Source organism: Alligator mississippiensis, chromosome 1 (genome assembly GCF_030867095.1).
Source record: "Alligator mississippiensis isolate rAllMis1 chromosome 1, rAllMis1, whole genome shotgun sequence".
Taxonomy (NCBI): domain Eukaryota; kingdom Metazoa; phylum Chordata; order Crocodylia; family Alligatoridae; genus Alligator; species Alligator mississippiensis.
In genome coordinates this window covers 11,108,014-11,134,024 of record NC_081824.1, presented here as the reverse complement: position 1 = coordinate 11,134,024, position 26,011 = coordinate 11,108,014, and the positions used below count along the sequence as shown (strand labels likewise).

The 26,011-nt window shown below is 44.3% G+C and overlaps 1 protein-coding gene across 1 annotated transcript in view; it reads right to left on the bottom strand.

Moving 5' to 3' along the window:
* RHAG (Rh associated glycoprotein) overlaps positions 1–24,172 on the bottom strand; it is a 29,019-nt gene extending 4,847 nt beyond the window's left edge. Inside the window, exons 1-9 of the mRNA XM_006267395.4 lie at positions 23,929–24,172; positions 14,646–14,829; positions 12,984–13,134; positions 10,244–10,391; positions 9,246–9,412; positions 6,885–7,022; positions 5,054–5,175; positions 4,091–4,176; positions 710–783 (exon numbers count right to left, since the gene is read on the bottom strand). Coding sequence (XP_006267457.1) covers positions 710–783; positions 4,091–4,176; positions 5,054–5,175; positions 6,885–7,022; positions 9,246–9,412; positions 10,244–10,391; positions 12,984–13,134; positions 14,646–14,829; positions 23,929–24,094 — 1,236 coding nt within the window. The 5' untranslated portion in view covers positions 24,095–24,172. The remainder of the gene's footprint in view (positions 1–709; positions 784–4,090; positions 4,177–5,053; positions 5,176–6,884; positions 7,023–9,245; positions 9,413–10,243; positions 10,392–12,983; positions 13,135–14,645; positions 14,830–23,928) is intronic.
* Positions 24,173–26,011: the final 1,839 nt, after the last annotated feature.

Below are 26,011 nucleotides of genomic sequence, written 5' to 3'. Positions count from 1 at the left end.
CAGGCATCTCGGTAGGCAAAAGGTTTTTTTTGCTGATAGGATTACACCATTTTCTCTAAATAGAAGAAACTGTCTTCCTGCTGTCAGACATGGATCCACACAGGGCTGGGGGGGGTAGGGTGGGCAAGGTTGCCAGAACTGATCAATTATTTTGTGGACCTCTTTGCACCCTTAGCCAACAAATCTCTCTGAGAAGATCTCTGTGATGTAGGTGAGGTCGAACTGACTCTAGATGGCAGCAGATTACAGTGGATTTCCTCTTCTTTGCAACCTGCCTCAACAAGGTTTCTCTTTATTCCTCATTGATTTACTTTAGGGGCTGCAGCACTGACACTCTTGAGGTTTCAGAAGTGGGTCTAAAGGACCGAAAACCTGAGTTAAAGCAGGTTTTTTTGAAGCTCGGGTCTCTCCTACTTCAACCAAGGTTATGCCCACACTGCACCCCAATCTCAAGCATGCCAGAGAGGGAGCAACAATGGGCAGAGCCACCAAGTAGGGTTCAAGACCCCCTTGGACACGGTGCCTTTGAAGAGAAGCTGGTGAAGAGGCCAGCATCTCCAGGCAATACCAGGAACGCAGTATGAATCCCCAGAGTCCCATTACATGAGCACTAGTAACGCTGGATCGCACTGTTCTCTCTACTTCCCATAGCAGGAAACACAAGCGTAGCACTTCCTGCTAGCTGTGTTCCTTTACGGTTATAGCCTACCTCCCAGTAAACTGAGTCGTTGTAGCAGTTCTGATCCGGGGCTTGACCCAAGAAAGGCAAATTCAGAATTAAACCTGCAGGAAAGAAAATCCCATGAGTTCAATGGTGCACACATTCCACAAGAGGTGCTACAAGAGGTACCCTTTGGAGGAGAATCGTGGCCTTTCTCCTGTCTTTTTATTTATCAGTGTAATTTAGGAAGGCAGTAAGCACCACCTTCAAGGTGGTGACTTTTATCAGGAAATACCTAATGCCACACCGAATCAGAGCCTCTAATATCATGCTGGTCAATATTACAAGTATTGCAGTTACGTGATACCTTCCATTATAAAGGCCCAGTTCTTAGATGTATACAACTTTCTCAGACTTAAATTGCTTTTGGGGAGTGTCTGGATCAGTCTGAGTTTTCGGTTTGTTTAGTATCATTTCTAATGAGACGAAGGTGAAATGTCCCCCTCCCACCCATGTTCTCCTAATCATTTCACTGAGGTTCCAGTGCTTCCAAACCATGGAGTATGGTTTTCAAATGTTCAAGAAAGGCTGGCCTTGGAGTCAGGGAACTGCTTTATGTTTGTCCCTATGAATATATACCCACATTTGGCCAAGTTATAAGCCTTTGGAAATAATATTTTGCAAATCCTCAGTAGAAATCTGTTTGGAACCAGCGTTCTAGTGCTACCAAGCTCCACCTATTTTAAGCCATCAGCTAGCAATAGATCATCTAGTCTGACCCTGTGTAAAACCCAATCAATAGAATTTCATCCAGCTATGCCTACATATCACCATTCAACTTCTTTTTGGCTAATACATATTATCTCGGAAGAAAGCCTGATGGGGTGGATCCAGAAGGGGTGTGGTTGTGCCCCACCTTTGCCTCTTCACTGTTAGAAGTGTGAGGCAATAGAACAGACTGGGTGTGTCTACAAAAGATGCTTCACTGTGCACTAGACTAATTTACTGCATAGTAAAGCATCACCAAGTAACTGTGCTAATAAGCTACCCTGCAGTAAATCAGTCTACTGTGCAGTTGACTAGTACCTGTAGATACTGTGCAGTAGAGCTCATGTAGATGCTGACCAGGAGCAAATTTGTTCCTGGGAAGCCACACCAGCAGGGGGCCTGGCCCTAGCACTGCTTAGCTCCCAGCTCCTCATACTGGAGGTGTTCAAAAAGAGAGTGGACAGCCACTGGTTGGGGATGATCTAGGTGTAGGACTATGTTCTACTATGGGTATTTTCCATGTTTCCATGCTTTGCTGGTTGCCTCCCTCCTGGGTCCAAACCAGAGGTTCCTGGATACAGGGTCTTGCCCTCCACTCAGAGTAAGACCAATCACCACATTTGATTTCAGGAAGGAATTTTACCCTATGGTCAGATTGGTATGCACTGTGGGGGGGTTTGCTTTTCTCTGTAGCAGGGGACTGGTCCTCTACCCAGGATCTCTTGAGCATATATTGACAACATTTCATAGAAGCAGGACATTGGTTGCCACGAATCTCCTGCTTTACCCTGTTAGGCTGTTAGAATAATAGAAATTTAGGGTTGAAAAAGGCCTCAGGAGGTCAGCTAGGCCAATCCTCTGCTCACAGCAGGACCCTCCCCAACTATATCATCCCAGCCAAGGATTTGTCTAGCTGGGTCTTAAAAACCGCCAAGGATGGAGTTTCCACCACTTCCCTGGGTAACCTGTTCCAGTGCTTTACTAGTCTTCTAGTGAGAAAGTTTTTCCTAATATCTAAACTATACTTCCCTTGCTTCAACTTGAGACCATTGCCTCTTGTTCTGTCATCTGCCACCACTGATAACGGTCCAGCTCCATCCTCTTTCAAGCCCCTCTTCAGGTAGTTGAAGGCTGCAATTGAATCCCCTCTCAGTTTTCTCTCCCCCAGACTGAATAAGTCCAATTCTCTCAGATCTCCTCAGAAGTCATGTTTTCCAGTCCCCTAACCAATTTTTGTTGCCCTCCATTGGACTTTCTTGAATTTGTCCATATTCTTTCTGTAGTGAGGGCCCAAAACTGGACACAGGACTCCAGATGTGGCTTCACCACTGCTGAATAGGGGAGAATAATGTCTTCCATCAATCCGCTGGCACTGCTCCTACCAATGGAGCCCAGGATGCCATTAGCCTTCTTGGCAACAAGGGCACACTGCTGGCTTATATTCAGCTTATTGTCCACTGTGACCCCCAGGTCCTTTTCTGAAGAACTGATGCTTATCTAGTCAGTCCTCAGCCTGTCCTGGTGCATGGGATTGTTCCATCCTAAGTGCAGGACTTTTCACGTGCCCTTGTTAAACGTCATGCGATTACTTTTGGTCCAAGCCTCCAACTTGTCAAAGTCTCTCTGAATCCTAGCCTTACCTTCCAGTGTATCCCCTGCTCCCCCCAGTTTGGTGTCATCCGTGAACTTGCTGAGGGTATACTCTTTCCCATCTTCTAGGTTATTGATGAAGATATTGAACAAACCAGCTGCAGGACTGACTCCTGGGGTACTCCACTAGACACCGGCTGCCAACTAAACATTGAATCATTGACTACTATTCGCTGACCCTGATGCTCCATCCAGTTTTCTATCCACCTTACAGTGCATTCATCCAACTCATACTTTCTTAGCTTGCTTGTGAAAATGTTGTGGCAGACTTTATCAAAAGCCTTGCTAAAGTCAAGGTGTATCATGTCCACTGGTGTCCTCACATCTAGAAAGCCAGTCATCTCATCATAGAAGTCAATCAAGTTGGTCAGGCATGACTTGCCCTTCGTGAATCCATGCTGACCGTTTGTAATCACCTTCTCCTCCTCATGCTTAGAAAAGGCCTTCCTTGAGGACCTGATTTTTCTAGAGAGTGAGGTGAGACTGACTGGTCTGTAGTTCCCTGGATCCTCTTTCTTCCCATTCTTAAAAATGAGCACTATATTTGCTCTTTTCCAAACATCTGGGACCAATCCTGATCTCCATGAGTTTTCAGTGGTGATGGTCAGTGGCTCCGCAGTCACCTAGGTATCACATCAGTGTTAGGTCTGTGTTGCATCAGGGTTGACAGTAGTCTTATGTAGAGTTTAGATTATGATTGTATGGGATGGTTTGGATAGGGATAATTCTGTTTCAGGCAGGCAATTGCACTTGACATATGGAGGTTGCTTCCATCTCTACTTCTCTAGGATTCTATGACTCTTTGATTCTTTTGCATGTGAACTCTCAGCCAGGATCTAGCCTTACCTTCTGTTTTTGCACTGCTCCAGAGCCCAGGGGTAAATGCTGCTGCTACCAGTCATCTCATCCTTTCCTCTGCTGCTGAACTCAGCAGAAGGGGGAAGAGGGGAGAGGCGAACAGCATGTTTCTAAAGATTCATAAGCTTTGGGTGCTGTGTGCATCTTACTAACCTGCAAACGCTCCTCCTATTAGTGCAATTCCTAGTGTACAACCCAAGGCAGCAGCTTGCATACCAGGGGAAACAGGATGAAATGGCCTGAAAAAGGAGAGATGAGAAAGTCACAAACAGTTAAAACAGCATTCAGTTCCCAGAGCAGGAATTTTACTGCATTGTATGTAATTTTATTATTGTACTCAGCTGGATAAAAGTGCCAGGTAGAGGGTTAGACTTAAATATATAAGGTAATAATGCTTTCCTTGAAAAAAGCATGATTATATGTATTTATTTAATTTATATCCACCCTTCCACAAAATGTTTCAGGACAGCTTAAAGTAAGAGAAACAGAAAAACTTAAGAGGGCAACCAGAATAAATAAAACAAAGCAGAGACCCACTAGACACCATCTTGGTCTAGCTTTGGTTGCTGTATAATGCCCACATTACTTGGTGGGGAAGGAGGGCATTCAGACTCAAAGTTTGGCTTGAGAAAATGAAAAAGCTTATTGAATTTTTGCAAAAGTTCATTTATGTCCCTATGAGCAGAAAGAACAACCATAAGATCTTAATTTTCATAGCAAGGAGTGCACAGGGCACAGGGTTGTCAACTCCAGCAATCTTTTTGTGTCTTGTGTGACTTGGTGGCTTTCCTAATGCCCCATGTCCTGGAATCAGATAAATTTATGAGAATCTCAGCTTTTGTTCAGGGGGAAAATTTCTGGACCTCAAAGACAGCAAGGAGGATAATGTTAATTGCTCAACCCAATGATTCATAACCCAGAAGATGATTAAAAAAAATCCCCCTTTTTTTTTTTAATCTCAGGATTTTACAGGGCATGATTCAAAATGTTTTTTAAATAATTTTGGGCTGGCAATACTATGGTTTCAAGCAGCATGCACTGAATAAAACACAAAATGGCTGTCAGCCTTCTGAAAAAATTATCTTTTTTGTTGTTTTTTTGTTTTTTTAAACTTACGCATGTTCCACTTTTACCGCAGCTGCAATGATGCTTGCAATCCCGCCCAGTAATCCAGGCAAACCATGTAAATTATGGACTCCACAAGTGTCTTGAATTTTTAGATAAGAAGCAAAAAATGGCTGAAATCAGAGGAAAGCATAATTTTAGGTTAGTTCTTGGTTTTCAAGCTCTAGTGTAAGTACTGACAAATTAACTCTGAAGAAAATACAATAGTGAAATATGTTTCATATACATAGATAATGATTTGGTATTAATGCTGTGACTTACCTCATCATTACACAGGGAAAAATGCTAATATAATTTGCATCATTGCTGGATATGGAGAAGCTCTGTGATGTTATTAAACTGCTTAGCCATGGACACACAGTTTGAATTGGAAGGAAAATAGGGTGAAGATCCCAACAAGCAAATACATGCTGTGAATAGGTGGTCAAAAATGATCTGTTGGGATATTTTCTCTTACGGAATTCCATTTTATTGAAATTGAGCCTTTCATGGGATTGTATTGATTTTGACTATTTTTTCGTTAAAAATCTGAAATGAGGTGTTTGAACAGCATCCAAATGTTTTGACATAATATTTTTGGAATGGGATCTATCCTATTTTAATGCAAAATCATTTTTATTTTAGAAAAGTATCTTATAATGAATTTTTATTTAGAAAAGTAACTTATCACATGGCATAACACTTAATGGGTTAGTTCTGAATAAAAATACATTTTCAATTGACCTGACACAGGCATTCTCTTTGAAAATGCTGTTTGCTTGGGAATTTTAAATTTTCATTACAACCAGGATATTTTAAATGTTGGGGGTTTCCCAATAGAAATTCAGATTCGGCTAGCTCTAGTTACAAAGCAATATCTGCATTTTTTCAGAGATTTTTTGGGACCACCCATTGACAAAGGCACTGAAGCATTTATATTTGTACTCCAGGAGTTGGGGGAGGGAAGTGTTGTAATTAAAGAGGCTCTGAGAGCCACTCTAATTAAAGCACCCAGAGCGTCTTGTGTATCAAAGTCCCTGCACTTTAAAATGAAGGCGGGGTGCTTTATCTAAAGTCCATTGAATGAGCTTTAGATAAAGTGCCCCCATCGCCATTTTTAAGTGCAGGGACTCTGACACACGAGATGCTGGAGGCTGCTGGAGCACGGTTATTACTACACTCCAACAGACTCAATTCCTCAATTCTGCTCCAACACATTGTAATTACAGTGATCAGCACAGCCTCATTGCTCCTGTATAGGTGCCAACTGACTTGTGCTTCTTGTTGCCTAGGTCTTCCTATCTCTATCCACACTAAAGGCCTGATTCTCATCTTCTAAATCAGGAGTGAGACCAGTTTCTTGCCTTTCTTGGGGGTTGGACTAAATGACCCCTGAAGCAGCATTTCTCAACCTGTGGGTCACATCCCAAAAGTGGATCACAAGAATATATGAAAGGGTTGTGAACAATCTTTAAAAATGGATTCTCCTTTGAAGGAGAAAAATATGCGAAACTATAGTTTTTCCTTCGCAGGCTGGCAGAGTTCCACCCTGCAAAAAAGCTGCTTGGATCCTGCCATGCTCCACCTGCATCCCACCCCCCACCCCCTGGGGGAGCTGCCCCCACACCCCCACCCCACTGGGGGGCTGCTGGTAGGTGGCAGTGGGTCAAGAATGAGTGGGTTGGGATTGGGATGTTTACAAATTGGTCCTGGTACACAAAAGATTGAGAACCACTGCTCTACAGGTCCTTTCCAGCCCTACTTTTCTATGATTTAATGAACTGAAGAACTCAGTGTGAGGTCAAAAATAAGCCCAGTACATGTTACATTATTTGAGACTTACAGTCAGGAACTTGAATCCAATGACAGAGATGATTGCAGCAACAAAACCAATCAACATAGCGCCAAAAGACTGGATGCCCAAGTCAGCACAGGACCCCACTGCTACTCCGCCTGCTAGGGTGGCATTTTGAATGTGAACCTGCATCGAACACAAAGTGATGGAGGGTAAGAAACGAGGTGGACCAGAGATGTGTTTTGTAAGTGTGGGCATTTATACAGAAATATTTTCATGCTTGGATGTGCCAGAGATTTGATTAATCGATTGTCAGAGGTCATTGCGGATCCCCTGGCATGGCTTTATGAGCATTCATGGTGCTGTGGCAAGGTGCCAGAGGACTGGAAAAGGGCCAATGTGGTTCCCATTTTCAAAAAAGGGAGGAAGGAGGACCCAGGAAACTATAGGCCAGTTAGTCTTATCTCAGTCCTGGGTAAGCTTTTTGAGAGAATTATCCTGGCGCATGTCCGTGAGGGGCCAGCAGGGGAGGTTATGTTCAGGGGCAACCAACATGGGTTCATTAAGGGCAGGTCTTGTCAGACCAACCTGGTGGCCTACTACGATCAGGTCACAAAATCCTTGGACGCAGGTACAGCAGTGGACATAGTCTGTCTGGACTTCAGGAAGGCCTTTGACATTATCTCTTACCCCATTCTCATTAAAAAAAACTAGGAGACTGTGGTGTTGATACCTACATAGTCAGATGGGTCACTAATTGGCTGGAGGGCTGCACCCAGAGAGTGGTGGTGGATGGGTCTTATTTGATCTGGAGGGATGTGGGCAGTGGGGTCCCACAGGGCTCAGTCCTTGGGCCTGCACTGTTCAACATCTTCATCAGCAATTTTGATGAGGGGGTAAAAAGCACCTTACTCAAGTTCACAGAAGACACTAAGATGTAGGGAGAAGTGGGCACGCTAGAAGGGAGAAATAGGCTGCAATCAGACCTGGACAGGTTACAGGGGCGGGCAGATGAGAACAGGATGGGTTTCAACACTGACAAGTGCAAGGTACTACACCTGGGGAGGAAGAACCAGCAGCAGACCTACAGGCTGGGGAACCCCCTTCTTGTCAGTGCAGAGACAGAAAAGGATCTTGGAGTCATCACTGATGCCACAATGAACATGGGCCGGCAGTGTGGGGACGTGGTCAGGAAGGCCAACCGCACCTTGTTGTGCATCCACAGATGCATCTCAAGCAGATCCAAGGAGGTGATCCTCCCCCTCTATGCGATGCTTGTCAGGCTGCAGTTGTAGTACTGCATCCAGTTCTGGGCGTTGCACTTCTGGAGGGATGCGGACAACATGGAGAGGGTCCAGAAGAGGGCCACTCGCATGATTAGGGGCAGCAGGGCAGACCCTATGAGGAGAGGCTACGGGACATGAACCTGTTCAGCCTCCACAAGAGAAGGCTGAGGGGGACCTAGTGGCCTGTTACAAACTAGTCAGAGGGGACCAGCAGGCATTGGGGGTGTCCCCGTTCCCCCAAGCACTACCAGGAGTGACAAGAAATAATGGTCACAAGCTGGCAGAGGGTAGATTCAGGCTAGACATCAGAAGGCGCTACTTCACTGTCAGGCTAAGATTTGGAACCAACTTCCAAGAGAAGTGGTGCTGGCTCCTACCCTGGAGGCAAGAGGAGGCTAGATGAACACCTTGCCGGGGTCAGTTGACCCCAGTTCTCTTTCCTGGCAGGGCAGGGGGTTGGACTTGATGATTTGCTCAGGTCCCTTCTGACCCTACCAACTATGAAACTATAATTGAGTCTGCTCTGGATGTGAGCTGACGCACATGGAGCTGCATCACTTGCTGTTGTGTAAGTGGCAAAATGCACATCAGCACGGAGAAAATGGCGGCGGTACACTTTTGAATTCAAACACCTTTTATGCATTTGAGTTCAAAAGTGGACTGCTGATATTTTTTGTGTGCTGATGCGCATTTCACCACTTATACAACTGGCAGTGATGCAGCACCAGGTGCTTTTCAAAGTGCCTAGTGCTACAACACTTGCATGCATAAAAATGCCCAGTGTGACTTACTGCACATGCCTTCTTTGTTATCACATTGTAAAAGATGTATTAATTTTTAATTGTTTCCCACAGGAATGGATGTGCTATTGAGAAAGTCAGGAATTAATCCCCTTAGAGACCTGGTTTTGATCCTCCTACCCAGTAACTGCTGCAGCCAGGACTTGGTATGTCAATCCATGGATTCATAATAAAACAGTAGGATAGTCTCACTATATGGTTGAGTAGGGTCCTAATTTTTTAGAAACCACTCCTTTGAGGGTAGGTGTTTTCTCGATACCTTTAAAAACTTTTGACTGTTTGCAATTCCACGCTAGATTCAATGGCAGGAACAATTATCTTACCATATCAAACTTGCCTCTATGCTCAGTTAAGCTGGAGAAGGCAAATGCTGTGACCGTACATGCAGCTAGAGAGAAGTAAGTATTAACTATTGCTCTGTATTGAGGGTCCCCAGGTGCAGCAATGGCAGAGTTGAAACTGGGCCAAAACAGCCAGAGGAAAAGAGTGCCTGTAGGAATACAAAGAATCATTTCATTACTGGAGGGTTTTCAATGACAGAGATCCAGCAAAGCACAAATAGCTTCCTAATGGCCAAAGGAGGGCAACATGCCTGGGAAGTGATCAAATGCTTGGAAAAGTGATGGAATACTACACAAGAATGTGTTACACTAGACATTAGACCCCTGGCACTTTTGAGCTTCTTTCTCTACCTCCCTATGTAACACAGTATTCAAGGAGACTGACAAAGAGAAACAGAAGTGTAGTGGTTAGTCCTGGTTTGTCTGGGTTCTCCTGAAGACTTGTTCTATGGCCATTGTCAAGTCACCGAGGATACGATTTTGCCGTAAATAATACCTTGCTCATGGGGTAGGTCCTTTGGGATTCTTGCAGGCTACAACTCCTCAATGTAAGGAAAGGTCAAAGAATCTTGCTTATAAGTTCTTTATGTCTTAATTTTTTTTCATATGCGATATATTGATCACTCACCTAACAGGAAGGTTTGGGAGATTTAACTCGTTAACTAGAGGTAGTTAAAGATTTTCCAATAAAACTTCTTTGCTACAGAAAATGACAGTAATTTCCTTTAAATAAACATTTGGTTCAATCTCTCTCTCATTGGAATATCTCTCTCTTTTGTCTCCCTTTTTTGTTTCAAGCAGTTAGCAATTTTGGGTTGTGTTGAAAACACAATAGCAGTGGCAGAAGAAAAGTAATGCACTACAAGGATAATGAGCAAAAAGTTGTAGGATAGCAAGGTGAGTAGCATATGCAGTGGATGAGAAAGGGAACAACTGAGTAGTACTCTCCATTATTCTTACAACAACTGCCTCTTACTTACCAATCATAGCAAACATGTCTGAGTGATAGGAAGACCCTTCATTTTCATGACCTTTTTTCAAACCAGGGCGATACAAGACTCGGGCTACAGCCAGACCAAAGTAAGCTCCAAAAGCATGAATAGTCATTGATGCTCCAGTATCTGTGGCCTACAATAGGGAAAAAAAAAATATAAACCCTATCACTGTTGTGGCCCATATTGTGGCCATGGAGAAGACAGGATTCAAGACAGGAAGAGTTTGGATAGGCTTGTCAATTGACTTCCCTTCGTGGAGACTAGGAGTTAGCGGTTGAGACCACTACAGAGCAAAGATGTACCACAGTAAAGACACAATGGTTACCATGAGTTATTCTTTACTAGTTATACAGAGCACTTTTTAGATGAGTCTTTAACAATTCTTAAAAGCTTTATGTCCAGACCCAATTCCACCCTACTAGAGTTCCTTAAAAAAAAACATAACGCTTCCTTCTGCTTGCTCCTTTTTGTGGTTTATTCTTATAGCTAAAAGTATGACTTTTTACAAAAGTAGGTCAATTAATGTTTAAGCAGAGTGGACTAAGATCATACTTAGGTGCCTAAGACCAGTAGATGCCTGGCCCTTAACACTTCCGTTGTTTTATTCAGAGGGGGTACAAATCAAAACTCTTGGTCCTAGCATCCTAAAACCTTGGAAGGGTTCAAAAGCTATGTTTCAATTTTGTGGGTGAATCCTCTTTTATTAAAAATTTCAAATTTGCACACTTTTGAATTGTGGGGTGTTAGAAAGTTAGTTCTGGATGGACGTTTTGTTGCTCATGTGAATCTCGGGGGTGGGGGGGAGGGGGAAGCTTGATATATGTTAAGAAGTGAGAATTGTTTGCTAACTGTCCCCAACCACTGCACTGTCCTACTGGTAATTCTGCACAGATATACAGACAAGAATGATACAGGAGGAAAATGTTAGTTTAGGTTTAAGAGTCCTGATCTTGGGATCTAAAGTAAGGCCTGCAGTATATAAATAATGAAGGAGGATTCAGGAGCCCTCCAGTGGCTTGCTCCTGCTTCTCATTCTCCTGGAGAGCTAGTTTCACACTGAGCATGAAGCTCTTTCTCAAAATTTAAATGGTGCCAGTACTTTCTTACTGTAGGTTCTCTCACACTGAAAACCAGACTCAGACCAATAGATCTAGAAGTTAACTATCCTTTACTGCTCATTTTGAAATATATTAATCAATTTCATGAAAAATATTACAATCACATTTTATGCCACAAGATGGACCAGGTCACACACTGCTTGGACGTGGGAGCCAAGACTGATGTCATCTTCCTGGACTTTAGGAAGGCCTTCAACACAATTTCACACCCTATCCTCATTGGGAAGCTAGCAGACTGTGGAGTGGATGCCTACACAGTCAGATGGGTGGCCAACTGGCTTACGGACTGCACCCACAGAGTGGTGGTGGATGGGTCCTTCTCGGCCTGAAGGGAGGTGGGCAGTGGAGTCCCACGGGGTTCGGTCCTCGGACTAATGTAATTTAATATCTTCATCAGAGATTTGGACGAGGGCGTGGAGAGCACCCTCTCCAAGTTTGCTGATGATATCAAGTTATGGGGCAAAGTTAGTACACTGGAGGGCAGGGAGCAGATTCAGGCTGACCTGGACAGGTTGGATCAATGGGCAGAGAGAAATAGGATGCAATTTAATAAAGAAAATTGTAAGGTACTCCACCTGGGAAGGAGGAACCCCCAGAACACCTATAGGTTAGGGAGTGTCCTTCTCAGCAGCTCAGAGGCAGAGAGGGATCTTGGAGTCATAATTGACTCCAAGATGAACATGAGCCAGCAGTGTAACGAGGCCATCAGCAAGGCCAATCGCAACTTTTCGTGCATTAGCAGGTGCATGACTAATACATCAAAGGAAATGATGCTCCCCCTCTATGCGGCACTGGTCAGGCCGCAGTTGGAGTACTGTGTCCAGTTTTGGGTGCCGCACTTCAAGAGGGATGTGGAGAATCTGGAGAGGGTCCAGAGGAGGGCCACTTGCATGATTAGTGGCCTTCATGATAGACCCTACGGGGGGAGGTTGAGAGAGCTGAATCTCTTCAGCCTTCACAAGAGATGGCTGAGGGGAGATCTTGTGGCCGCCTATAAATTTATTAGGGGAGGTCAACGGGGAATAGGGGACGCGCTGCTTACTAAGGCGCCCCAGGGAGTGACTAGGAATACTGGGTGTAAATTAGTTGAGAGTGGATTTAGGTTAGATATTAGGAAGAAATTTTTCACAGTAAGGGTGGCCAGGATCTGAAATGGGCTTCCAAGAGAGGTGGTGCTATCAAGAGGCTAGATAGTCACCTGGATGGGGTCATGTGACCTCGCTTCTCTTTCCTGCCAGGGTCAGGGGGTCGGACACGATGATCCATTGTGGTCCCTTCCGACTCTACAATCTATGAATCTATGGACTTCACAAGAGGACTTTGAAGTGTTTGGCAGTCACAAATTAAGCCAACACCTGGAATTAGCAAGTACAGAGAAAGAGGAATAGGCAAGTGAGTGAGGGAGATAGGAAGTTGTGTCACAGAGAAGCAGTATTTTAATGCTGAAGCTAAGCAATGAGATGGCTAGACAGAGGAATCAAGTCAGGCAATTGAAAAACAAAAGCAAAGGCTTGAAGTGCACCATGGCAGAGCAGAGAGGTGTTTGCTTTACCTACAGGGGATTTAGTCTTTCTCCTTACTTATGAAAATAAAGGCATGATACCTACTTTCAGGACGTCCACAACAAGGTACTCATTGCATGAAAAGAGTGTGATCTCCAGAATTGCTAGGATCATCATTTGGACTGGGCTTGTTTTCCCCAGGAGAGCTCCAAATGAAATCAAGACAGTTGCCGTGCTGAAGTCTGCATTGATCATGCTGGGTTTAAGGAGATGGGAAGAAACAGACATCAAAACAGACAAACATTGCATAAATCAAAATCAGTCGAGCATGACCAGAAATGAAATGGAACACAAACATGTAAAAAATAATGTCATCCATGAAAACATAACACTCGAGGACTGAAAAAGGAGCATGTTACAATCCAATATTGTGCTTAACAACAATAACAAATCCCTCCTTAGGAGGCTTCTTGCAGTGTGGGGTCCAAGACTTGGTTTAGATCACAGAGATATGCTCCCATATGCTAACAGGCAATTTAAGGGGAGGTAAACCCCTTGTTCTGCTCTGGGGCTGTCTAACTGGTAGCCCATGGGTTGTATGCAGCCTACAAGGGGTTAACTGCTGCACTGGGGTTCCCAACAGGCTGTCACTCCCCCTATTGCTCTGGCTGCAGCAGGATCCAGGGGCTCCAGGATCCCCTTCCCTTCCTGCCCCAGCCCTGCTCTATTCAATGGTTCTTCTCAGGCCACAGGGTGTAGCTCGGCTGGGAAATTCTCGGTGCTTTCCTGCTTAGTTGCATCAGTGCTGTTTATGTGGGCAGGTGCTAGGTACAGTTAATTTGGAGACTGGGAAAATATATTAACCCATGCCTGACTGGGAGCCCTCACTTATGCAAGAAAGCTTCTAGTGAAGTCTCTGTCAGGGAGCTGATTGTAAGCCAGTTAGTCTTTATGCCCTCTATTGGGTTTTTCAGTAAGGTATAACAACAAAGAAAGCAGAGTGTCAGATGCACGATCTGTCACTTGGATATGCCTGGGCTGGGTTAAAATATTTTGGCAAATACTGTATTGGGAGGACTCATTTGCATATAAACATTTATTATGAATCATCACTATAGTGCATCTCCACATGCCATTAAGGCGATGTGATACATTCTGGCACAGTTTGCACTGGAGTAAGCTGCTCCTGGGCATACTGTCTATCTGTGTGCCTGGGACCACAGCAGTTTGAGCATAGATGGAGCATCCCTGGGCTGGCAGGGCCTGGTGGGGAGGGGTTAGTCGTGGGCTCTGAGTGATGGCATCAGGCAGCAGAGGGGCTGGATGGGGCATGAGGTTGCTCAAGTGTGGGGGTAGATGGCAGACATCCCCCTGCGCTTTAGCACCCTCATGCCCCAGCCAGCCTCTGTCACCATCTACATGTGCATTTCAGTTGAGTAAATTACTCTGCTATAGGATTGTACTGTCCCCAACAGTACTATCCTACGGCAGAGTTAATTAATTTACTGAGCCCTAATACCCGCGCACGTGTAGACTGTGACACTTTACTGCGGAGCTAATTAGTCAGCTCCACAATGAAGCACACATGTAGGTTCACCCACTGTGGTGGGTCTTTTATAGGTCTGGAGATCAAAAACCCTATAATAGTCAATGAAAAGACTTCCATCAATGTTAATGCACTTAAAGAGGCTGAGCCTGTAGTCAGGGGACATGTTGCCATTGCTTTCAGTGGGAGAAGTATTTAGCTTGGTAGAAAGTTATACCTACCTTTTAACAGTAACATGAATTTCCCCTCTTTTCATATGCCAAAACCCTTGCATGAGGGTGCCCCACTGGAGACCAACAGCAGCAATGAGCATGTTGATTCCAACACTGGTGAATCCATATTTCTTCAGGAAAGTCATCAGGAAACCAAATCCAACAAATATCATCACATGAACATCCTGAAAAACTGAAAAGTCCATGAAGACTGTGACTAGACTTGCAAAGGGGAAGTATTTGGAGTAAAGAAATAATTTAATAAGATCAGATATGGAATGGAGTATGATTTCTTTTAATCAACGCAATCTGCAAAATTGTAACACTTGGTTTAGGGACAGAAGTTACACATAAACCGGTTTAAATGATCAGAAACTGGTTTAAGACTGTAACAGAACAGAAGTTCAGTTCACTTAAACCACTTTCAAAATGCCCAAAACTAGTTTAAGATAAACCTCGCTGGATGTAGTATAAGACTTAACTGATTAAGATCAAACCAGTTTATGGAACTTCTGCCCCACACCCCCTCCTAGTTCAAATTAACTCAGAGTCCCCCAGCACTCCAGGATGCTTTGTAGCCCTGGGCCATGAGTCTGCTCCAGTGGAGCAGGGCTGACCCTTCCCCTCTGCTCCCTAGCCAGAGCACTATCACTCCTTGGGCCGGCTAAGTAGGAGATGGGGGGTGGGGGGAAACCCTGGCATTGGACCATAGCCAGGGTCTGTGGAGCATGGGAGGGGGCACACAGAAAGGGAAGGATGGAAGACCTCCTAAACTTTTTCCCCTGCCCTCCACTCTTTGCCCAAGCAGAGAGCAGAAGGCTTATCCAGACTCTGGCCCAGCCAGCTAAGGAGGATGGAGGATGGGAAGGTGGGGTTTAAACCCACTCCATGGTCTGCACTGGACCTCAGCTGGGGTCTGACTGGAGGAGGTAGGGAATTCCTCTGAGGCTTTTCCCCACACCCCACTTGAGCGGAGAACAGAGGGCATGGCCAGGTCCTGTCGCAGCTTGGCCAGCTGAGGAGGAAGGAGGTAGGCGGGGTTCATGGGTGACTGGTGCCTCCCAAGTCTGGAGGGGTAGCAGATTGCCGATGGAGGGATGGGGGGTATCCCCAGTGTCCGATTGCTGAGCCAACAGTGAAACTGGAAGTACACTTCCAGTGGCATTTGTGGTTTCATGACTGGCACTTCCAGGGGATGCATGGCCGATTTCAGGGGTGCATGTGCACCAGCGTGCACCTCCTATACATTGCCAATGGTGGGGTTTAAACCCCCTCCCTGGCCTGCACCAGACTCCAACTGCGGTCTGCCTGGTGAGGGGAGGAAACCCTTCTGAGGCTTTTCCCTGCTTTGTGGAAAGCAAGGCAACACCTGGTTAGGGGTCCAGTGGGTGGTGGGGGGTGGTGTTTTCTCCCCCATCCTAAAGTCTATTATTAAGTCCCTGCTCTGCACCAGGGCCAGGGATTGGGGGGCGGGGGGGGGGGGGCGCTGCCAGGCATGGGCAATGCCCTCTGAGGCTCAGGACCCTGGGACAGAAGGACTATTCCCTCCAGGAGTTCCCCTCAAGGGTTTCGGTGGGGTGGGGGGCATGTGCTGGGCATCTAAGCAGGATAAGCCCTTTGGCAGCAGTGGCCACCAGGCTGGGATGCTCTATCACCCTCCAGCTCCTGGTATGGGCCACTGCAGAGGTTTGGCTGCTTTTCCCATTTCAAAAGTAAATGTCTGCTCATTTGCTTCTCAGTTCAGTCTACACAGTTTATACTAACCTGCAAAGATTCATTTGATTCAGCCTGGGGCTTTTTGACTGTCTGTACTTAGCCTTAAGGTCTGAGGTGAGGGTCTGCTATTTTTTAGATAAAAGTATAACACTGATTTGGACTTTTTAAAAATATGGGGTACCAATGCTAGTTTGCTAGCTCTTATTCTGCTTTGCTGATGACTATAACACCACATTTTACCAATGCTGGTAACCAAGATATACCTCAAACACTCCTGCATTCTTGTTGTGGAAACAGGGCTAGATCTTTGTACTGCATTGAATAAAAACTGTTTTAAGTATCTGTTTTTTTAAATATTATGTACGTTTATTTTAAATGTTGCAACCTACATTCTTCATCATTACATAAATATTTTATTATTTCCTGATTAAAATATTTTACTCTTTTCCAGTACTTTACCCTGCTCAGTTGAAATATCTGCACCCATTTTTTATTATGATTTTTTTTTTTCTCTGAGTTACTCTTCCCAGCAAGAACATCACTGGAGATTCATTCCTTTAATCTCCTTCATCCTTTTCACATAAACTCTTCTAACAATAACAGGGAAACCAGACATAGTAATGGGAATATTTGGATTAAAGTTATAGTCCCCAAAGATGCTATTTTTACAAGATTTCTACTCGCTTCAGCATGGAAAGGCCTGGTTTCATGTTACACTAGTTACACTGGGTTAGAAAGTTTTCTGAGGAATTGCACAGTCATGCTTATGAGGATCTAAATAAAACACATTATGACAGGGGGCTGTCTTGAGGCTGGTCCAATCATTGGCCCACCCACCTGTCTAGGACAGTCTGCTCACCTGCCTCACCTGCCATGCTTTGGCTGTAACTAATTAGTTGTTCATAGGTGGGAAGCTGCCCATATAATGCCCAATGCCAAGGGCATAATACATGGCTCCATACAAACCCTACATTGTATCCCATGCCTTGCAGATGGCATCACAATATGGTTCAGGCCCCATATTGGGCCCCACTATATTCCAGACTGAACACCCGGACCCTGGCCTGGATCCCTTCTACTCAGGTGACCTAACCTCTGCCCTCATACTGGGCTGCAAACCCCACTAGACCACTTTCCTTCCTGGCAGTGGCCCCCTCTGGAACCCTTGGTCTCACAAGCCCTGGCCTCACCTCTAGGCCAGTCTGGACTCCAAGCCTCTACCTCTGGCCATCCCTTGAGGTGGGCACTCAGGCCCTTTGACTGTCCTGGTCCTGGCCCCAGCATCGACCAGTTGATGTTTTATGAATAGGTTCTTGGCAGCTAGCCCGGTCTCATACAGGTCCACCTTCTGAGCTCGTGGACCACATAGTTCCTCCGGACACCTCCTGGGCCTGCTGTTCTGCCTCCCTCACTTGTTCTCTGCTCCTTACTGGGCCTCTACTCCGACTGGCCTTTGCAGAGTCCTTCAGGCCTCGCCACACACCCTACTCTATGCAACCTCCAGCTCTCACTCTGGCCCCATCATTGGGGCCACTACTTCCTGCCCCCTCACTGGGGCTTCTGGGCTTTATGCTGCATAGGACCCCACCCTGTGGGCCTTGTCCCTGTGCTTTTCTGTCAGGGTGTGCTCCCCTAGCCTTTCCCCTTCCCATTGGGTCACCCACAAGGCAGTGGGGGCTGAGGCTTTCCAGCATCCTGTACTCACCTTTCATGAGGGAGGCACAGGTATGTCATTTCCTGGAGACTGCCCTACCACAGGCAGCCTCACCACACCATCCAACCCCAGCAGGATGTATTTTTAGGTCATGCTACAGGACCAGGAACATCCTCCATCCCCATAGTTCCTACGCTTGATCTCCAGGTGCTCAGGGAGCAGCAGTACTTCAGCAGGGAGACGTCCACCCTTCGGCTCCCCAGTTACAACTGCCCAGCTCTGTTCTCAGGGCCTGTCTTATAGCCTGACTGCCTAGCCCTACAGCAATGAGGCATCCTCTGGGGTGCCATGTGACACTCCTAATTGGGTCTGCTCCCACCTGCAGACTGATCTGCAACCTGCTCAAGCCCTTAAAGTGGCAGACACAACCTGTGCTCTGCCACACACGTTCAAAGTACTGGAGCCCTTGATGACTCAGGTGCATTTACAGTGCACTGCAGGGGCTAAAAACAAACATCTATTTGTGACTCCCAGTCCCTATATCACACTGGAGCTTTGAACTGGTCCCAGCACAGTGCCAGGGCTGGGACCCTGTTGGTACCTCCCAGTTTCCCCACTGCACCAAGTCTCCTGATCACCTTACCTCTGTGGAGCAGTTGGACATCAGCTCACCACATGCTAGGTAATACAATATGGAGTGAACTCTCCACTAGAAAACTTTGCTACACTATGATTGCACTATGCACATGTTTTGCTGCTTGAACACTTAGATACTAGTATTTTGAGCACAGTTAAAATGTCCTAAGTGTAACTTGCAACAAGACCATAAGTTTGCATCACTATCTTTTGCCACAAGAGGGCACAAAGTGCGTTCATTTAAATAGAATACCTTCAGTTCAAAGCCATTATGCAGTGAAAGCATTGCAAACTGCCAATTAAAATATGTCAGCCAATACTTAAAATCAGAAGATATTTATAAAATATTGTAGGCAAGCTCTCTAATAAAACTGTGTGTATCACATGCATTGTGTCACGCTACCGGTGTATTCCCAATCCTGTGATGAAGTGCGCACAAGTAGATTTTGCCATCTGCGTGGAATCTCACTGAAGCCAATGGGGCATAAGGAGAGGTGTGTATACTTCTCACCATGGGGTCAGGATCCCATTCAGACTAGACATATTCATACTTACTTCCTGACATCACTGATGGACCAACTATTTTTTTCTGATTCACTCTCAGTTCTTCAGGGTATCTATGCTCATCCCTCTGTCCCAACCAAAGCACTGCTCCCCAAAGTTTGCTGATGAGCGCTGTTATGTTGCACTTGACATTTATTCTAAAATGCATACACTAAGCTTGTGATGTTGATTGACAGGTGACGTTTTTACTGCATTTTTAAAAGAAAATGCTTACTTTGTATAGGTCTCAAGACATTAACCATTGTTAAAAACAAGGCAAGTGACAACAACCCTACAGGATATACCTGTATAAAATACAAAGCACACACACATACTAGATGGCATCAAGAGGATGAATAACTTGCCTTCCTTGATATCAATGGTCTATCATTATTAGGTCAGTGGAATTACTTTATTCAGCCTGTATTTTCCAGACTCTCTGGAGTTATGGGATACTTGCTCTGTTTAGTCTCCATTCAATACAGTGGTTGTGCTGATGTTTTCTGTTAGTCAGAAAGAGCAAATGCAGTCTGAAAGGTAAAATGTGCAAGGGGTAGGATGGCCACCAGCAGCTGAGCCACAAAATAAAATTCAGCACTTGTCCTGGAGGTGAGGCAGGATTATGAAGACTAAAGGCAGGCAGGATCTTTCAAAATCAGGGTACTGGTGTTAGCTACACAGCTCCCCTTCATTACATTTGGACTTGTCTGGCTAACACACCTACTTAGCTTACAAAATCCCAGTGGCAGGATCCTTGTGCAATAATCACCCTATCACAGCATCAGTGTAAATAAATTTCCCCCTTAGGGCCATTTCTCCAGCTCATCATCCTTTTGTAGTCTTTCTGTTTTCAGTGCCGGACTCTTAACCTCCTATGGGGAAATTTTAACTTTATAAATGTCTATATTTTAAAGTCAGAAAGGACCTTTTAGCATCATACAGTATGATCACCTACCTAATACAGGCCAGAGGATGTCACCAAGTTGTATCACCATATGGTACCATCTAATCACCTATCCCCTAACTTGGAAATCAGACATTTCTGTAGCCTTCACCCTTAGCATGTACTTTTGCAGCTACAATATTTGAGTCACGGCAGAAAATTACAAGTGAATATAACAATTAAAAACCTTTCCTTCCTTGATTAAACAAAACCTAGTGGTTGCCTCAAGACTAACAAATAAAACTTTCCTCCAACACCACAGGAACAAATATGTCTCCGGGTTGGTCTTAATACCCCAATTCAAATAATAGTAGTTACATCTGGAAAGAGTTGCAAAATTTCTGCAGGTATGTGAGAATCATCTCCCTGGATAACCAAGGGGAAGATTCATTAAAAAAAAAGTAGACTCAAGAGTCAAAACCAATAGAAAAAGGTCTTTGCTGTTCTTTCATATGTAAAGTTTGCATTTTCTTTCGTTGCACAACTGTTAATTTTTTATCAGTGACTGTTACTCCCAACAGCTCAGGAGATACATTGTAAGTCATAAAATGAAATTTATTGTTAGGAGTCTTGCATTCCTAGTTTGTAAGATTTGCAAGGAGGACAAATATATACAAAATTGTACAGAACTTTCTTTGGTGGCTTTTATAGAGATACAGCTTATTTACTCAACTTTAACAAAAAAAAAGGCTGCTATGCGAATTGTGTGGTTCAAGTGTTGTAGCCTTGATAGTCCAGAGAATATGCAAGAAGCTAGATTTGTATGTGAGTAAGTGCAAGAATATACTATGATGTTATACTCTGCTTCTGTGGATCAAGCTCATCCCTTGTGTGACAAAAATGCAGAGAAATCCCCGGCAGGACTCCATAGGATTCAATGGAGAAACACCATCCAAGAAGTTGATCCAACAGGTAGTTGCTTACATGGTTAAAACTAATACTTGTGTTACAATGCATTAATCAATATGCTTTAAAACATTAACTCTTTTTCTATGGTAGACATGGCCACTGAGATGATCCACAAGGTCTGTTAAATTTTGGAATAGTCCCTTTCCCCAGCATTGTCCTTCACTTCTTCTCTTTGGAAAGGTGTTGGAAAACCCAGTGACTGACAATGTGAAACTAGATTATTAGATTGGACCCTTGGACCATCAAGTCTCTGTAAGGGTCAGTATTCATGACTTTAAATAGCTGTAGTGCTAAGCTGATTCATACCAGCTGAAGACCTGACCCTTTTTTTAATGCAGGACTTAGCCCGGGTCTCTATAGGACCCTGCATGTTTTTGCAGGATAGATGAAGAAAGGCCTGGAGTTTGGCAGGTTTGAACAATGGTTTGAACAAAACCATTGCACACTGTTCACCGTGTGCAGCCCAAGATTGGCCCATTATATGCAGCACCTTGTGCAGCCCAAGATTGGCCTATAATTGCAAGTCACTGCTGAATAATGAGATGTTTCAGTGCACAGACATATGTGATTCTGAATGACAAGAAGCAGCTAACACAGACAGAGACTATACTACTGGCAATGATGCTATGCTGGTTTACATGGGTCTGGCCCACGAGCATCAAACTAGGGTTCAAGAGGTTTAAATAGAGAATTAAAGAGGATTGCCTCAATAGTATAGACAGAGACCATAAAACTGTGGCAAAAGGCTGAGGGTGCATTTTTGGGTGCAGGCAGCTGTATGCAGCGCTGTGCTGTTCCACACAGCTCCCAGAAAAAAAGGAGTCTGCTAGGGGTGGTAGGAAGATCTCTACATTAGGGAGAGTCTCCTATATTTCATCCTTGCTGTCAAAGATGTACATCACTGACCCCTTGGTGATATCACTGTCCCACTAGTAATGTCGCTAGCCTTGTCTTTGATTTTCACCTCTGTGCCACTCAGAGGTCACCAATAATACCATCTTGGATAACCTATCTGTTTCCTCCTTGAAATGGCTTCTTCATTGCGGTAAATATGGATATTCTTCCAAAAATTATCAGTTAGGTCTCCACTATGACCTTATTAACACCACTTCTAAAATCCTAGGGTGGCACTATCACTTAGAGAAATGGGTCAGTCATATAGATATATATATATATATATATATATATATATATATATATATATATATATATATATATATATGCATCCAAATGCAGACTGACCCATTTCTGTTATATATAGATAGATAGATCTATCTATCTATCTATCTATCTATCTATCTATCTATCTATCTATCTAAACTGAAAGGGTATCAGGAATGATGCCTACTTACATGTATAAACTAAACACTGCTGGTATATACAAGTTGCATATTATCATTATCTGCAGCAGCCTTTCAGTCAGATGTAAAAACTCTTTGAGTTTGCAATTTCATCCAAACTTTCTCCATTAATGGCACCAAGTCATGGGTTGCCCACCTGTTAACAATTATTCCTATTTATTCACATGGATCAGCTGCTTGTTCATGCTTCAACCTACCTAGAAGTCACATTAGATCATTCCCTCACCTATAAACATCACATTCGGGAGCTCAGCAGTAAAGTGTCTTCATGGGGGGCTTAGCCAGCATGACAAAGGGGTGTCAACTTCAAAGTGCTCAGAACCGTTGCACTTGCAATGGTATATGCCCCAGAATAATATTGTGCACCTGTATGGTCCAGAAGTTATCACTCTAAAAAGCTTGACACTGTACTTAGCAGTGCACTGAGATTTGTAACAGGCTGGACAGCCTACACACACACAGATATACTTACTGTACTTTTGGGCATTACACTGAGTGATTTAAGACAGACCTTAATATCATTACTGGCAAAAGAGGCAAGAGATGATAAATATCACCTGTTCCATCAACTATTAGCTGAAGATATGAATAGATGGAGGCTTAAGAGGCTCAAAAGTCACAAACCATTTGTAAGTGAAGCCCACAAGCTGCTGGGAGACATTAGGGATAGGCAGCCAAACCGATGGGCAGCAATGGAGTGGGTTGACAGCTGCAAAAGGTTAGGCCTATTCCCTTAGCATTTTATAGCAATATCAAATAAGTCCTGCATTGGGCACGACTTTGGCAGAGCAGTGTGGGTCAAGCTCAACAGACTGGATGCTTCAAAACAACACTTCACAAGATAAACATCTCAGACAGCTCCCTGTGTGAATGCAACATCCAGCAAACAGCACTTAATTGAAAGCATCTTTACAAAAAGCCCAGATGGAGGAGATGGAATCTGCTCATTGAGCGATAAACCAGACAGTGTGGCTCATAGATTTGGAAATTGATATCTGACACTGTACAAAAGAGAAAGAGAGCTGCTTGTGGACATCAGAAAAAGAAACCATCAACATCAACATTGAATTACATAGAAAAGAACCTCCCCAAACTGCTTCAAGCCTTCATAGCACAGCCATCCGGCACAACCGTAGAAAGACTGTCTGGTATTTTTGGCCAAACACTTTGATTCACCAAGTGGATTGCTTTGTAGAACTAGGGGCTTGTTCCAGCCAGTCAACTTCAATGGGATCTGAGTCTCATTCAAAGCTTCTGCAGTGCAAAAGGACTGACAATATTGTGCTAAAAATGTGCCCCCTGAGAGGGCCCTTCTGAATGCCCATGAGCAGTAGTGGAATGATCTCCCCAGTTTCCAGTCCAGTTATTTGTACAATAGACAGAACAGAAAGAAAAGGGTGATACAATTCCTCTTAACAGAAATACAATTCCTCTTCATAGAAAAGCCTCTATTTAGTAGCACCATTCAAAAAATGATAGCAACCAAAACTTCTACAACGCTTACCAAGCCATACAAATAAGAATACTTACATGGGTACAGCTCAATGTGTACTGTTTGGTCTTCTCCGAGTAGATAAATGTTGACTTCTTTGTATCTTACAAATATCCCAAATAAAGCAATGAGGATCACCTCCAGAACAATCGCCAGGACAGAAAATTTTAACCTCATGTTGGTGGAAAAGCTTGACGAAGGCATGGGGAAGGAGCTGAAGGCTGCGAGGGCTTGATAAAGAGAGTGGTTTGCTGTTTGCCTTCAATGGGGCAGCATCGTTCAGTGGAGCTGAATGATATAGCAAAAAAAAAAAAAAAAAAAAAAAATGAAGAAGAGAGCACGCCCGCCCAATGGCCCCACCCACCAAGGGAGGGGAATGGCATAGGTCAGTGAGCCAGTTCCCAGTCCACAAGCTGTTTCTGTGATTAAAATGCTGCTAAATACAAGTTTGGTGACATATGTGCTTCATATACTTTGTAATGCAAAGTTTCTTTCCTTGTCAAAGATAATGTCTTTCTTACAGTATGTATTTGGGAGGAGGGGGTGGGAATAGCTATCTGAAAAAAATACCTGCACTGAGAAATCTGGTGCATGCAGCTTTAAACTCTGACACAAGCAAAATTAATTAAAATTGGTTCCCCACAGGTGGCATAGCTACTAGTTGCAAAAGGCAACTCAGACTGACCTTACACCATCAAGTTGTTCCTGAGAGGCAGCTGGAGACTTAGTGAGTCCAGGAGCTCTGCCCAGTGCCCGTGTCTCCTCTTTAAAAAGGGTGCTGGTAAACTGGAAGGTTCAAAACAATCTCGCAAGTATGATTCAAAATTGGGAAAACACACTTTAAATAAGAGATTTAAAGAGCTTGAAGCATAGGTAAAAAGGAGGCTTAATCTATAAGTATGTGTAAAGAGAGAGGATATGGCAGGGGAGTCTCTTTTGTCTTGGGAACCTTGTCCTATGTGTATATAGGAGTATGGAGGGCAGGAGGGACATCAAAGGAAGATCTTCAGTTTCTCAGATGCCAGTATGGCAATCAGATGCCAGTATGCCCAGCATGCCCATCAGATTGTGCTTCTGCAGAAGGGAACACTTGTCACAACTCAACACAACTCACAACACAACTCATCTGTACATGTATGTGTGTGCATGCTGCCCTTTCCTTAGATAAATGTCACAATCTGATTACAATATCCTTGCTGTATCCAGCTTGCAGTCTGTGTCTAGGGTAAAGTGATCCTAGCCACTAAGTCTAAGCCTGGAGAATTAATTAGTGGCTTTGGAATTGAAAATAAAGGGGTTAAAGAAAAAAGACCTAAGGGTGAATCACAGAGCTATGCTTTAATATGGCAAAGCTAGAGTGAAGACATTCATACATTTACATTTTTTTTATGGCTGCATTTAACTATAATGCAACAAAGAGCAGGGGTTGAACATTTCTGAGTACCTGCTGGTCATTATGGTTGGGGCACAGAGGTAAAGGTAGAAGCTTCAGTGCCTTACTGTAAGAAACAGTAAGGCTATGAACAGATCCTCCCTCCTCTTCCAATCTTAGGATAAGCCATTATATCCCAGGACAAAACACAACTTTTCAGACATTCATGCACATTGTCCCAGGATAAAACCTAAAAAGGTACATGGGATAAAAAGTACTAATAGTTTATCCCAGGAGATGTCCAAGTGCGTCTGAATGGTTATCCCAGGACTGTATCACTGAATCAGTGGCAGAAAAGTTGCAATGCACTCAGCTGCGCACTAAACCCTGATTAGAAAGGTGATGTCTACACACACCAGTCCTAGGACATTTCTGTTGCAGGACAAACACGGCATGTCTGCACGTGCCATTAATGCACAATAATAAACTACAGAGCTTTTTGCTTCAGAGTTTATTTCTCCCGGGAAGCTCTTGGGCACGCCGTTTACACATACACCTAAAGCTGGGTCAGAGCAGTCCTGGGCTGCCAGGCTGATTCCCAGACCTCCTGCCAGCCAGGACTGTTCTGATCTGGCTCAATGTACTGTGGGGGGGATGTCTGGGGCTTCAGTGTGGGACTAGCCCCAGCATTCTCATGCCCTAGCCACCCAAGGAAGTGTCTACACATGTGCTGCTGAGCACAAAAAACT